Source organism: Labrus bergylta, chromosome 12 (genome assembly GCF_963930695.1).
Source record: "Labrus bergylta chromosome 12, fLabBer1.1, whole genome shotgun sequence".
In the NCBI taxonomy this organism is placed as follows: Eukaryota; Metazoa; Chordata; class Actinopteri; order Labriformes; family Labridae; genus Labrus; species Labrus bergylta.
The window spans coordinates 14,759,008-14,774,949 of NC_089206.1; the positions used below are offsets into that span (position 1 = coordinate 14,759,008).

Sequence of the window (15,942 nt, forward strand, 5' to 3'; positions counted from 1 at the left end):
AAGGTAATGTGTCTGAAATTCTACACTTCAACAGGGTTTATTGGTCTTTTCGCTGTTTAGAACCATTCGTATTTTTTTCACCCCCCGCGCCTCCGCAGTGAATAGACTGATCCACATTTAACGCAGTGGTTGCTGGGAAATGTAGGCATGCTGCGATAATGGATTAAATCCTCTCCAGGAAAAAAAAAAAACATTGACAATGGTTATTCTGCATTAGCACTTAACAATAAATATGAAATAAAATATATTTTACATTTGTTACCACCTCAAAACTTATAACCAATAAAATAACACAACTTTTTTTTTGTCTCTAACTTTTATTGAAAGTCTTGCAAACAGAGCACAGTTGACACAGGGACAGAAAAAATTATGTATTGACTTGTTCAGGATAACAGCACAGGACCTGGTATTACATAGGCTAGATCCAAAGGCATAATGAATTTAATAAAGACTTGTTTACATGTTAAAAGGAGCAAATATAGACAATACATCGGTACCAAATTAAATAAGTGGGAGGAAAATAAAAACAAACTTATTGGGCAAAACATTTGGGTCACCTAGAAATAACAGAGCATTTGCTATGAAAAGCCTTTATACAATATCTTTATCTAAAGATGCTCCTTCACTCTCCAGCAGACGTAAAGCATCTCACAAGACTTTTAATGGTAGTTCAAGTTTGAATACACTACTGTATGTAACAAAACATCTCTCAATCTCTAGGAGCCAATAGAAAGGTGCAATCTGTTCATTTTTTATATTTTTCTGTACAACTAAGTGACATCAAAGTCACAATTTTGCAGCCCCGCTTTACAGGATGCATAGCTACATAAATAAAAATGAGCAGAAAATAATCAAATGGGAAGAACTGATTTAAAAAAAAAAAAAAGTACATGTCAGTTTAAATGTGAGGAAGTTAACAACATGGGAGAAAAGAGAAAGACTAAGGAACCCAGTTGTTGTATGTATTTACAGTTTGAAACAAATAACACAAATCATAACACTTCCTCAGCTGTTAACTCTCACCATTAGCTGAGAACTTTACCACACTGTTCTCACTTTTGTAATTTATATTTAACAAGATGTGTGGAGGATGTGTGGTGAGCATTCATGCACACAATCTGGATTTCAAATGCAAATTAACCTTTTTGCTCTGCAGCTGTTGTGGAAAGAAATACAATACACAACCCCTATAAGATTTATCTTTAACAAGATTCACCAAACTAAACAACACTCCATGGTTACATTTCCCCTGGTGAGCAAGTGAATGATAAGTCTGGGTGAGACACAGTCTCTAAACCCTTATGTTTAAACTATTAATCAATGTTCAATGTTGCCTCATCATTTACAGCTACTTCATAGCCCCCTGCCCATCCCTGCTCTCGGGGACTGGCAGGAGCGAGCAGCATCCCTCTGTCCATCCCCGTCGTCCTGCTCTCCCACAGCCTGGGGTGAGGATTGTGTGGGGGGAGATGGTGGAGGGTAGGAAGGGGGAGGGATAGTAAGGCGAGGGAGAGAAGGCAGTGCAGGCCTGGGTGAGGTTGGAAGTGGCGGAGGAGTGGATAAGGTCGTGGTCATGGAGTGTTGTGAAGAGCGAGCGCGGGAGCTGGCAGGTGAGGCGTGTGTGCTCCGGGCACGCGGTGATTCAATGGGGCAGTCACTGATTTGCTCCAGCAGAGAGGGCATGTCTCCCTCAATCTTCTCCAGCACTGCAGCCATTTGCTTTTCTATCTGCTCGATGACGCTGTCCATTTGCCAGTCGCTTGTGGTGCTGCTCCCTCCTGCTGTATGCTGTAGCCCAGTTCCATACATCCCTAACCCTGCTCCGCTTGTATACAGGGAGCTGTATGGACTTCCGTAGCCCCCTGCTATCCCCATCCCTACAGACCCAGCCTCTGGGTTGTATGGTGTAGAATGGCGGCCCAAACTAGCGGAGCTGCCTACTGTATAACAAGCCTGTCCTGTAGGAGGACTTGCCCTTGCTATGCTAAACTCAGCACTGTACCTGTCTGCTCTCCTGGCCTCCCTGTCCCTTCTACTCATGGGGCTAACATCACTCCTTAGCCTAACTCCTAGCTCTACATCTGCCCCAGCTGCAGGTCCTACTGCTGGGGTAACAGTTGCCACCACTGACCTCTCTGCCACTGCCTCAGGTACTTGTGTCTGACACCAGCTTCCATCGATGTCATCCCTATGCATCCCTGGCCTCTTCTCTGGTGAGGCTGAAGCAGCAGCAGAGCCGGCAAGGTGAGGACTTTGGAGTGTTGCGGCAATCTTACGGTTGCCGCTGGGATCAGGGGAGGCAGATGTGTGTTTTTTGTCTGAAGAACTGTCAGACAGCTTTGAGGGGTCCTGTGTTTTCATGGGGGATGGTTTGGATTCTGGTGCAACTTTATTTTGACTCAAATTGGCAGCAATTTTTCTGGCTCCATCACCTGCTGCTTTCTTTGCACCAATTTTACATTGCTCCTCCTGAGGGAGTTTAGCAGCTGCGTCTGATTGCTGACAGAGAGGTTGCTGAATATCTGATGGGGAAGTTCCGACACATGGACCTATGCTTGCTTCAACCTCACCCTGTTTTTCTACAACTTTACTCCTCCCTTCATCCTGGTACAAACCTGCAGGTGTACTCTCCACAGTCACCTCTAAAGACACACTACTTGATGTCACCCCTCCGTCACTCGTCCCTTTGTCTCCCTCATCACTTGTCCCCTGCGACACACCCCCTTCACAATCTCCGGCCTCTTCACCGCCCTGAGCCTCAGCTGAACTGTCAATCAGAGCCTCTGAATTCTTCAGGCGTTGCATGAAGGTTGTGACACGGATTGCTTTCTGCAAAACAAACAGAGGCAAAGAAAAAAGAGAGGATAGCAGAGGAAAGTGAAATAGATTTGTAGTATATATATATATATATATATATATATTTTTTTTAAACAACACCCACACAGACTTGTATCCCTAAAAGAAAAAAAAAACAATTGATTCTATAGTTGGTTTAGGCAAAGCATAAAAGATAAGCTTCAGATACAAGCATCTGACAAAAAGCCTGTCAAGGCGTCAGCATACTAAGCGCTGAGATGTGATTGGTTCGATGTGGACAGTGCAGTAAGATCAGTGCCAGTTGTTTACTTCCAGGAGGCTTTGAAATATTGTACCCTGTTTAAATCAATTTCAAGTCTCACTCTCCTCAAAACACTCCTTATTGACCGGAAAACAAAGGAGAACAGATGAGTGTAAATATCCTTTTTGTTCAGTGTTACACACATCTGACTCCCCTCCATCCACAGAAACTAAAGAAGCGAGGGGAAACTAAGTAAGCTTGGAAATTGTTTGTAAACCAGGGGTTTGTTCTCTGGAAGTGAAACGCCATTTGGACACAGACATGTCACGGGATACAATATGGCTTAACTGCTCAGCTTCTGTTTAACTTCAAGAATGACTTGAATGTAACACTTAGATACAATATGGGGCAATGAGCCAGGATTCACGTAAGAGGGATGACAAAGGCTTTAGAGTTGAAATCACTTTAGTTAAACAGTCCGCAGTGGCCTATATCTTGCATATCCTTTCTATTTCTCTCTCTCCTTATCTACACGAATACAAAAAAAAAAAGAGAAGCCATGAGAAAACCCTCCACCCTGTTTGTGATCATTAACATTTTTTTTTGACCAATGTGGATTCATAGACTAGTGCAGATGAGGATAAGAAAGGAGCAGATTGGGCCACTTTGAACTTCTGGGTCTAATCCAGTGAAAAGAAGTGGGGCAGAGTGGATGGATCTCTTCTGGGACAGGCAGAGTGACAGTGGGCAGGAGCAGAGCTAATGGGAAGAGTTTCACCAGCACAACCATGATCAATACATCTCAAGGCTGATGGGGCTTCAACCGAAAGTATCCATGATTGGTTGATTGTTAGCCTCTTTTAAACTGAAGAGGATGTACAGCCTTTAGAGATGTTTTTGTTATTGATTCATGCCTGATGGTAAGTGAGGCTCTGCCCATGCTCCGTCCTTCCACTCTCACTCATAATGAACTACAATACCTTCAGCTCCTGGGAACCACATGGGGAAAGAGAGAAGAGGGTTATAACTGTTACCACTTCTTCCTTCTTGGCCTTTTTCATTCACCAACCCCATGACATTCCAAGACCATATCATTTGCAAATGTAAAACATACCTCTGCAGAGATGTTACTTAGCCAGAAGCACATTATGTGCAATGATCATTACAAATGACTCTTCCTTGTGCAATTTCACCTAATTTGCCTCTGTTGCTGACCTCAGCAATTTCATTTACAGCCACAGTTGACAGTGCGCTCTTACCCGCCACTTGGCCTTTGCAAAGTTCTTTTCAAATTGGGCACACACGCCGTCCTTTAGGTTTTTCTCTGATGCACCATTCCCCGCAATCCTGGCAACAGAAAGTGTACATGTGAGAATAAACCCAGTGGTTGTGTGCAAAAATGTTTGACCTTGTATGATTATGTGCACACAATTACCATTCATGCCACAGTGCATCCTGTGCAGTGATTCTCAGCATCTGGTCCACCTCCATGAGTCGACAGACAAGCTCTTTGGCTAAGAGAGGAACAGTAAAGACATATCAATAGAGAATGTTTAACAGAGAAATTAGATCTTCTTTATTATGTTATTTTAAGCTAAACATTTGTCGTTTCTGCAGTCAGCATTCAGTGTTGTCCAGCCTCGTCTACAGGAACAAAAATCAGTTCTAAACACTGATAAAACAAACTACATGTTGTTATATACAAAATCTGATTGGCCATCCTTGAAGGTACGCATGGTATATACACTGGCTGAGTCTTAAAACTCTTCTTGACTTAGTTCCTTCATATTTATGTTCATACCTCCAAAGAACCGGAAGCCACTACATCATGCGTGATATTTTTAAAGTGTCTGTTCCTCGTGTCCGGACCGAACTCGGGGAAAAGTGCATTTAGTTTTGCTGCCCTATCTCAAATGAAAAACAAAATCAAGACCATTGGAGAGTGCCTGTGTTTTTGAATTGTAACGTGTAACCAAAACTTCTGCACTTTATTTCCGAACCAACTTGCACATTTTAATGGTTTTTACTCTTAACTTTTTGTTTGTGAACTTTTTCTTAAACACTTAGGCTCTTGTGAGAGAAATATTGATCCCAAACTGTTAATTACCTAATTAAATAAAGGTTAAATCAAATAAATGGATAAAATAAGCAATGTATCACATGACCTCTCTCTCTTCTAAATTCCATCTATAGATGCCGATCTTTAAAAAAATTATTATATGTACATATATAAACACCGCACGTGTGTGAATTATACACATGTATCACCTTACATTGTCTTTTGAGTAAAAACATATCTTGTGTTGAATTTTTAGTTTTGTTGTATAATAATACCATGTTAAGTTGAAAAGCAGCATCATTATGGAATTTATCTTACCAATGATGAGTGTGAAATCCTTTGTGATTACAAATAAAGTTATTATGGATCAATAAATCTGCTGATGGGACAGCATGTAGTTAACCTTTTAGTTACTACCAATGTTCCCAATACTTTATGCCATTGAAATTTTATCTGGCTTTTTAGAGCCATCCTGTGGTGGAGCTGTGTACCTGCAGGTGAAATGTCATCCCAGTACGGAGAATCGAACTCAAAGTCACCGGCAACAATGCGACAGAAAATGATGCGATTGTGTAGATCTGTGTTCTCCTCCTCTGTCTCATCATAAAAAGGAGGGTTACCTGATAAACTGTACAAAACACACAAACAAAAAAAAAAAGATACAGACAATGAGAAGTTATTAAAAAAGCCATGCAAGTCACTTCTTAAAATCAGGATCAGAATTGAGGATTAACTGCCGAGTGGTTTGCACAAACAAGAAATCTTTCTTGTTGTTTTGCTGCTTCCCAATAAACATAAAAATGGGAAATGAGTAAACAGCAGTACTCAAACTGTCAAGAAACTTAAATACTTTTTCACACCTCAAATAATTCTTTGATATCTGTGCAATAAAACAAACAAAGCAATTATTCCGCTGAACTTTTGAAAGCAGCTCCTGCCCTGTGTGTTGAATAAGAGCTTTCATCATGACTGATGCAGACTTACAGTATGAACATAATGACACCCACAGCCCAGCAGTCCACAGGGCGACCATATCGGTGACGAGCCACTACTTCAGGAGCTGAGAGACAAAATAGAAGAAAAAAAAAGAGTGAGAAGAAGAGAGATGCGGGTGGCTTGGATTTTCATTTGCAAACCATCACACCACAGTCATATTTCTTCCCTGCACTGACAAGAGCTTCCTTTTTTCACCCTCTCTGCTTCTCATTCCTCTCCTGTCAGGACCTCAGTTCCCTTCCCTTATTTATTTGTCTAATTACTCGGCAAAGTATTATGAATAACTGTCCTGACCTCTCACTAGAGAGAACCAGGCCAAAGTACTGCTCTGCACTCTAAGCTGCCCTCACATAAACCTCAGCGCAAGAGAGGAGCGAGACAGCACACAGGAGATCAGTGGATATCAAAAGAGAGGAGTGGGAAGAAGAGTTGGAGGAGGAGCAGGAGAGTTAGGTGCTTTCAATTCTGTGTATGTGTTTCCCAGGGTTTCATGACTGTTTTTTTCATTATAACCGTCATCCCCTGACAGAATATAATCTTCAGAAGAAAAGGGATGTAAAGAATTAAAAAGGTAAAGTGCGCTGGCTGGCTTCTATTCACATCAGGCGTTAAGGCTAATGAAAGGACAAGGAAATGGATAACAGCTGGAAAATGTACAGAATACAAGGAATATATAAAACAGAGGCACACAGAGGGGGTAAAGAGAGAGTATCTTACCCAGGTATTCTGGTGTTCCACAGGGTTCTGTAATTGGCCCATTCTCAAACCTGGACAGGTAAAAATCTCGCAGCACTACTTTGTTGTGGTTATTTTCTGTGTAGTACATTAGGTTTTCCAGCTAAACAAAGGGAGAGAGAGCATATGTGTTGTTGTATGAATACAGGCAGACTGAAGCCCCATGCTACCCTATTCCTGTTCATAGGTGAAGATATATTTGACTTTTCACCTTTAAGAAAAAGCTAAAGACCCAGCCCTTTCATGAATACCTACAACCTTAATGATGATAGTGATGATGGTTTTTATATTATTGATGATGATAATAATGACGATGGTTTGTTTGATAACAATGATTTGAAAAAATGGTTTCTATACTGATTAGAGCTCTTAGAGAACAGCCGTCAATCTCGTGCTTTGCCTCTGTGCAATGCCTGTCAGTACCTCAAAGCTGATCGTTTGCACTTACTGAGTGATTGTTTCCTTTTTTCTAGATCCTTGCTTGTGTTGTTCTTACTCTCTGATGTACGTCACTTTGGATAGAAGCAAAGTGAATTGTAGAATTGTAGACTTGATAAGCAAACATTTTTAGGCTTAACTGGTCTGAGTTGTGTGGAAAAATCTACCACAGTTTCCTGATAGTCAACAAGTGTCTTTATTCCTAGCTCGTAATTTGCCAGCAATGGCCTTCATATTTATAGCCAGCTTACAGTAAAATGGTCAAGACAAGTCAACAGATTTATTTTTTAAAATGTAAAATCAGAGATTGTTGATGTTATTGCTATGGAAATAATAAGTGATTCAGTGTGATGATGCTAGGTAGATGTACACATGATTTGTATCTGATACTATTTCTGATAACATTACACTTTTTCAGAGGAGACAGTGTGGGGAATTTCAGCTAACCATTTATATTTTAGAATGTGATTAATGAACTTTATTATATTTACAGTCTGCGTGTTCAACGTGATACCTAGCTGAAGACAAATTTGTCCTTGATCAGCAATAATACCTAAGATAAAAGTTAAAGTTGATTTGTAAGTTGTGTTTTGCTCTGAATTTAGCAAACAAAGTATTTGGGTTTGTCTTTTTGAATTTATCTCTTTATATTTTCAAAACAGAACTACTGTTCTGTTTTGAAAACATAATTTTCATTCTGTTTCATGGGCTCATGGGATATGAGTCCAGACCACATAGACTAAAGGAAATTTCCAACTTCTACCATTAGAGGGAGTATGAAGCCCAAGAGAGGCTGTAATGACATCCTAATGGGTTGATAATGACGGATAAAGATATGAATCAGTCTGCTTATGCATGCAACACTAGAGATTGCATTAAGCCATAAACACAGTGTTTACTCCCCTGCTAAAATTCTTATCAGATCTTTAGTCATTAACTGAGATGCTAATGTATGCATTGCTTTTACCTCTCCATAGAGATTCTGCCGACTATATACTGGAAATTACCAGGGGGGATGGTGATGCAGTCAACTCACTCTAAAAATCATTTTGTTCTGTTCTTCCTGTCTCCTTAGACTTAAGTCACAAGTCTTTGTATATTGTTTGATCTTAATGGCACTCACAATGCTCATATTCTTGCCTCAACGTAAGGAGAGGGAAGCTTTTATTGAAGTGTGTACCTTTAAGTTCCTGTGAACTATGTTGAGGGAGTGTAGGTACGCCACAGCCTCCAGGACTTGTCTGATGACATTGGATGCGTCTCTCTCTGTGTAATTCCCCTGGTCCAGAATCCAGTCAAATACATCTCCTCCTGTGGCGCTGCATAAAGTCCAACACACACACACACACACATACATAAACCACAAAGGATGTGCAAACATCAGTGCACGTATTCCCAAGCACACTGATAAAAATGAAAGCAGATTGCAGGAACTGTTAACCACATGTTGCAACACAATCATTTCCAGCAACACAGTTATCAAAAGCCCTCTGCTCTACTTGTTTTGTCTATTAGCAATCCAATCTGCTTCTACAAGCCTAAAGCTAGCTCTCCTGAGCAATTAAAAGTTAGACTATTGGTCATTACTCTCAAAGACTTGGTTAACGTCTGAGTATGAGCCTGGGTAAACGATGGGTGTGATAAACACGTATCGCCCGCAGCAGGAGAACTATTGCCTGGGCAGACTTGTGAGCTATGAACAGACACCAACACATAAACAGACTGACGCACACCCCAACCAATTTGAGTGCAGTCTGTCAGTGTGAATATCAGCAACAGAAGGGAAAAATTCCGTCCACTCAGTTGCAATCGACTTTATTGCTTTCAAATAAGGTTGCAAATGTTGAAAAAGGCATTCAGATTGGTCCCACTCTGCCGTATCGATCCTGAGCTCTCTGTAGAGACCCTATTATGGCAAAGCAGTGCTTCAGGAGCACTGAGTAATGTTGAGTCTTACTAAGAACAAATATCTCATAAAATCAAACACCTTCCTTTGTTGCTGAGGGGAGCAACATAACACACAGTAATAAGAGGGTAGACTAAACTCCTATCCTTGAGCTGATGGATTTGTGTGTGGTAGGATGTATGACGGCACATGTGTAATTAAAAACACACAAGTTTACTTTGGGAATACTTACATAGGTTAGATAAATAATGAAACAGTAAAAGAAAGGCTCACAGTTCCTGGATGATGAAGTATTCTTTCCGAGTCTCGAATGTGTCAATCAGTTGAAGGATGTTTGGATGGTTGACCCTGGAATGAAAAGCAAAAAAAAAAGGGCACAGACTGAAAGCTTCAAGGTCCAACACGATATTGAATGATGCTAACTATTATCCTGCTTTTGAATAGCCTTGTTTACAAAGAAAACGGGTCGTTGTTAATCTCACTAGATTGGTAGAAGCTTCAATCTGTGCAAAGAATGTGCCCCAAACACCTGAGCGTACACTATTAACCAGTTACTGTATGTGACCGGGCATATGAACAGAAATAAAAGTAAAACAACTTCTCATTCAACACTCAATCATGCATGCATCCATCCACCGACTGACTGCGTACAATTTCAGGATCATGATCTCGTTCTTGGCAGCCTTGCGGACTTTCCTGCCGTCTTTCTTGAGGAATTTCTTGCAGACAAACACCTTGTCTGTCTGTCGGTCCTTAGCCAGGCAGAGCTCGCAGAACTCCTTCCTACGCGAGGAAGAAAAATGGAAAGACAGACGGACAGACAGACAGACAGACAGAGAAAAGGCACAAACGGTGTAAATAATGTTAGTTCGAGCACAGGAAGAACATTTGAGAGAGAAAGCATGATATTCAAATAAGGGGGGAAAAGGTGTACTTGCTGATTTGATGAAACACTGTGAAAGAATTTAATTGGGTGGAGAGTCGTTGAATGGAATAAAAAAGGTCATAAAAACAACTCTGAAATGGGTCTATTGCTGCCTTCCGCTTGGCATCATGAGCCTTTGAGGCATGTAGTTCTTCACCCAAATGGATTCTGAGAAACTGCGTGATGCAAAATTAAACTACAATTCACATTCAAACTTTCATGCACAATTAATTTGACCTCACATTTGGATGGCACTCTTTCTTTCTTTCTGTCTTTCTTTCTGTCTTTCTGTCTTTCTTTCTTTCTTTCTTTCTTTCTTTCTGTCTTTCTGTCTTTCTGTCTTTCTTTCTTTCTTTCTTTCTTTCTGTCTTTCTTTCTTTCTGTCTTTCTTTCTTTCACTTTAAGTACTTTTAATATCATATTAACTGGAATAGTACGCCGTACACATATAATGCATTTATGTGCCCTTAATTCTGAGTTAATGAGTACTTGTGTGTATGTGTGTGTGTGTGTGTGTGTGTGTGTGTGTGTGTATGTGTGTGTGTGTGTGTGTGTGTGTGTGTGTGTGTGTGTGTGTGTGTGTGTTGTCATAAAGTTGAGCAGAGAGCTCACCATCTAGATGCTGATGTTGCCATATGGCCTCTCACACTGATTGGTATCTGTGTGTGTGTGTGTGTGTGTGTGTGTGTGTGCGTGTGTGTGTGTGTGTGTGTGTGTGTGTGCGTGCGTGCCCTTTAATGTGTCAATGAGAGGCGTTTGAGGATGGAGGATAGCAGGTTTTCAGCCAGTCAAGCTAGAGTGTGAATTTCACAGCTCTTTGAAAATATGTCCATCAATGTGTTTTGTGAACTAAATATAAAGACAATTTGTGGCTTAATATTGAAGAATGTGCCTATTTAAGTTAGTTTCACACCAGCCTCATGCTATTGGGTTTCCTTCAGCGAAACAGTTTGAAATGCTGAACCAAATCTGCAGGGAAACGGATCTAATTGAATTTGAAATAATTCATGATGTGAACAAAGACCATTTGGGAGTAATGGAATGTGCTTATGAATTGTGCATGTTGGATGATAGAAAAAAGAAGCAAAGATTCATACATAAAGCTTTACGTTACTTACGCTCGGAGGACCTGTCCGATCTCATACTTGTCTGTGACATCCGATATGCTATCGTAAGCTCGCCCATCTCGCAGGGCAAGGCACCCAAATGGCATGACGGCATTCACCTAAGAAGTAAACAAAGAAAGAAATGTCTGAAAAACAACATCAGAGTTTAAAAAAATGGAATCTCCCCGAGAGGGATCAACAAAGTATGTCTACTTTTAAGTCAGGAAAAAGACATTTCAATCAAGGCACCACAGAGGAGAAAGTAAATCATGAAACATTTTGACGACACCTTTAGGAAACACGCAGGGAAAGGGATCGCAGAGCAGCATGGACAGGCATGTTAAAGAGGAAAAGAGGTACTGATGAAACATTATGAAAGCCTCCTGTGGTTGAAGTCGAGGCAGAAAGGGAGTGCTGTTACGATTAGCCTTGAAAATAAACGAAACATTGGAGAACCACAGATACAGCCAAGTCAATTCATGAACGAATCTGGATACTAACACTTCTGGTGGCCTGGTTGCGTGCCAGCCTTGTCAACAGATACTAAGCTACGCACTAAGCTTTTTCTCTACTCAAGTCTGCAGATTCTGTGCAACGTCTGTCAATTTCAAGTTAAACTTTATTTCTAAAGGGCAGCGTCCCTGTGTCCCTAAAGCAGCTGCTTTCTTAAGCAATCTGTGGAGACCCGCATAACACTGACAGCACTTTTAATGACAGGGAAATTAGATTTTTTTTTTTGTCTGTAGTCTGCATTTGTGTGTGGGTGTGTCTGATCTAGATCTCTAGTTCATGACCTTTTAAACTCGCTTGAAACAGAATGATTTGTTGTTGTTTTTTGAACTCATAGAAACTCTCACAGTAAATGTAAAAATGCTTATGACAAGGAAAAACAACATTCATTCCAATTATTATGTATGTTTTGTGTATATATATATATATATATATATATATAAATATATATGACCCATAACACTTTTCTTCATGGCTGCCCTAAAATAGCATGTGACCCTACAGGAGGTCCTAAACGCCCAGGTAGTACAATCAAGGATCCAGATAGTGAATCAGCAATCGATATACCATCTCAGCACAGTCCTCAGGCTATCCTCACCCACATCCTTTAACACTCCATCTACTGTAGGAGACACATTCCCTGGAAGATTCAACCATCTATCCTCGAGATTCTTCTTCTCCTCAAATCACGTCAGATCATTCTTTTGTATTGTTTTTTTTCCTAGACATGCCCTTAAAGCGCAGATTTCTGTACCTACAGTTTATCTTCTTTCTCTGTGGAGGCTTGAGACCTCATCAAAGCAAATCCATGAAATTGACCAAGTCAGGAATTATGTGATAGGAGGGAATGAGACATCTGAGAGGGAGCTTTGATGAATGAGTCTGTGTGTGTGTGTGTGTGTGTGTGTGTGTGTGTGTGTGTGTGTGTGTGTGTGTGAATGGGGAGAGATAAAGGCGGAAAGGAAATGAGGAAAATAGCGAAAATTGAGATTACAGGGCTAAGAACAGAAAGACATAAGAAATCCTTGGAGGTGATGGCATTTTTCGAGTGCTAATTTAGGATTAAGGAATGAATATCAGTGATGTAAAATCCTCTCTCTATCTGTGTTTATCTATCTGTGTGTGTCTGCGTGTACTTCAGTTCTACAAGGGAGGCGGGGCTGGAGAGTGCTGTGTAATCCCAGAGCTGGCCCTAATCTCTAATCTGTACCCCTAATCCAGAGTGCTTGGATCCACTGTTTGTGTATGTGTGTGCATATATGTGCGGCTGAGCGAGTGCAAAGGTGGATGGGAAAATGTCACATGTGAAGATATGAGTGTGTGCGTTTGTGTGTGCACATGCATGTCAATATGTGCGTTCTCATGTGAGGCAGAGCGGGAATTTAGTGGTGGATTGCAAAGGCCTGGATTTGCCAGATGATTATGTAAGCACAACAACGTTCCCAGGACAGCGGAGGTGAAGCTGGTTTGAGAAAAAAATGGTGCAAGTCCATCGCTGTGGGAACAGAGCATCCCAACCTTTAATATAGACCCAAAAGACATGCACAAAATGTCCTCAGTCTCAATAAGACTCAGCAAAAATCACTCTTCCAGATGTTCATGTTTGAGTGCAGACATTCAGTTTTTATATATTTTTGTCTTTTACAAAACTTGGCCACTGCTGGCCACCATAGTCACCTAAACTTAAAGCAGACACCACCAAAAATGTCTGCTATTGCAGCTGGGGTTATAGATGTTCAAAGCTCAACAAAGACCGAGGTGATTTGAAAAAACACCAGCAGTGATCTCAAACATTTTTTGGAGGTTCTAAGCACTACCACTAAGAAATCAGTGAATTTATTTCAAAACCTTATTTTGCAACCTTCCCTGTTTCGCCTCAACGAGGGAAGCATTAAAAGCTGCTAAAAGTTGCTGACTTCATCAAGAATTCAGGCAAATCTTCAGGGTTGTGAACATTCGTTTTTTTGAAGATACATGTTGGTCCTCCTCTTCTTGTGTCGCTGGTTATTGTTTCTCATCCTACAATATCCGATGACTTTAGAAACATACACATACCTGCAGAGCACTGAGTCAGTAGGAACCTTGAGGTTGACGGAGAGTAGGAGGCGATATGGGAGGACATGAGAAGAAAGGAGATGAAAAGGGAAACAGTGGAGAAGATGGCAGATAAGGAAAGAGGTGAGAAAAGCTGGGAACAGAAAGGTGCACCGTGACTAAGTGAAAAGGTGGAGAGAAAATAGTGTGTACATGAGAACAAAGTGTAAAACACAGAACTGAAGAGGCAGAGAGAGTAACTCTCAACCTCACAGCTTTGCATCTGCGTGAGTGTCAATGTTTTGCACAGGTGAATACGTGTGCTTGTGTGTTCCTGTGCATGTGGGTGCGCAGGCTATGTGTGATAATGCGGTGTGACACATGTTTATGAGGGTATGGAGGGCTGTCCCCAAAGAAAGAAATCACTTAAAGGCATGCTGACAGGGCAACCTCTCTGACAACAAACTCCCATTATGAATATCTGCTTGATTGGAGTAGGTACTAAAGCTTTTTCACTACAAAGCAACACTGTGTTCTGGGTGCATTGAAATTTTAATAGCAAAAATTGTGAATGTCTTCATACACAATATAACAATTTCTGTACCTGTGCATTTAACTACTTCCAGAACTTTCTTACGCCTAAATTGACAATAATCTGCACACTGACTCATGCAATGCAGAGATGATTGAGCGTCCTGTGTCATGTTTGTCTAGTAGTACGTTTATCCTACTTGTTGGTCCGTTGTGAAACTGTCATTGATCGATCAGGTCATTTGACTGTGAATGTATTGTTGTCTTGAAATGATGAAGTATCCCCACACAGTAGATGTACCATTTTTAGAGTTTTCAAAAAATCCTTTTCAGGATGAACACCGTTTTTAAAACCTGCACTTATGCTTAGATGCATAATTTATATCTCTGTAAAAACAAAATTTGAGATTTAAATCAGAATTCAAAGTTATGACTCACTCATGTTTAATCCAGGGCATATTTACTCATGAGCTTTAACATAAAGTAGCGTTGTGCTTAGTTAAAGCGACATCTTTGACATCAAGACATACTAAACAAATCTTGCTTCACTCTATCACCTTACGGACTTTATTAGGACAATATGTATGTGTATATCCTTATGAATATTGATGTAATGTTGTCGTGTCAGAAAACGTGCAGAGTTATTGTCAACTGCATGGTATGATGTACAACTTGCTTATGACTTCAAACACCCAGAAACGCACATAGGTACACATTGGAACAGGTGTGAAGCCATGCTGCTCTATCTGAGACATCACACTTTATCGTCAGCACCTCTACTCAAATTGCATGTGCATGTCTCCACACCTGAGTGTGTCTGTGTGCTTGTTCACAAGTGTTTCTGCACACGGCTCCTAAATGAATCAAATGGAATAGAATCTCTTTTTATCAGCTCAGAGGGGAAGTGTTTCAGAGGTTCTCGGCGTCAAGGTTATTCTGAGAAAATCTGCTATTTGCTGGCACTCATCTCCTCTGCTATTCTATCCTGTTAAGCTCGAGCTCAGTCCGATAATATGATGCATAATGCACATCATATATATATGCAAACAGAGTGACAAACCAAAGGAACATAGTCCTCAGAAGGTCTATGTAGCCTATATACTGTGTGAGAAGCTGCTGTGACTAGTTTGTATTGTGACGCACCTCCGTCACAGAAAGCTGAATATCATTTTGAATGCATATTATGTAAATAATTCAAAGATTTCTGTGCAAAGCTGCTTTGCAGGAGTCTTTCCCTGTTGTCAGTCAAGTGGTTAGATGTCTCAGTTTGTCCTTGTCACACATTATGCAGCACAGAGACGAACATAAATCAAAAACATTGTCATTATTGCCATCAAATCCTGATATCTGCACAATGTGATTATGTTGTCCCACATCGGCTTTGTATAGAGGTGACATTAGATCTACGGTATGATAAGATAAACAACAACAAGACGTGTGTGTTTGAGTGTGTGTGTGTGTGTGTGTGTGTGTGTGTGTGTGTGTGTGTGTGTGTGTGTGTCAATGTTTGCCTCAGGAGAAGAGTCGGAGCAGCAGAGAGTCTGCAGCTGACCTCAGGTTACTTCTGCCTGTGTGAACAAGAGATGACAGGCCTTGCATGTCAGACCCCATGAGAGCTCCAACCGTCTGTCTGACACACACACA

At 40.8% G+C, this 15,942-nt stretch overlaps 1 protein-coding gene across 1 annotated transcript in view; it reads right to left on the minus strand.

The window, feature by feature from the left end:
• Nucleotides 1-874: 874 nt before the first annotated feature.
• Nucleotides 875-15,942, minus strand: part of camkvl (CaM kinase-like vesicle-associated, like) — a 40,107-nt gene continuing 25,039 nt past the window's right edge. Inside the window, exons 2-11 of the mRNA XM_020635057.3 lie at nucleotides 11,236-11,342; nucleotides 9,844-9,975; nucleotides 9,466-9,540; nucleotides 8,467-8,605; nucleotides 6,831-6,951; nucleotides 6,102-6,177; nucleotides 5,609-5,745; nucleotides 4,494-4,572; nucleotides 4,318-4,405; nucleotides 875-2,829 (exon numbers count right to left, since the gene is read on the minus strand). Of these exons, the coding sequence (XP_020490713.1) occupies nucleotides 1,354-2,829; nucleotides 4,318-4,405; nucleotides 4,494-4,572; nucleotides 5,609-5,745; nucleotides 6,102-6,177; nucleotides 6,831-6,951; nucleotides 8,467-8,605; nucleotides 9,466-9,540; nucleotides 9,844-9,975; nucleotides 11,236-11,330 (2,418 nt within the window). The 5' untranslated portion in view covers nucleotides 11,331-11,342 and the 3' untranslated portion in view covers nucleotides 875-1,353. The remainder of the gene's footprint in view (nucleotides 2,830-4,317; nucleotides 4,406-4,493; nucleotides 4,573-5,608; nucleotides 5,746-6,101; nucleotides 6,178-6,830; nucleotides 6,952-8,466; nucleotides 8,606-9,465; nucleotides 9,541-9,843; nucleotides 9,976-11,235; nucleotides 11,343-15,942) is intronic.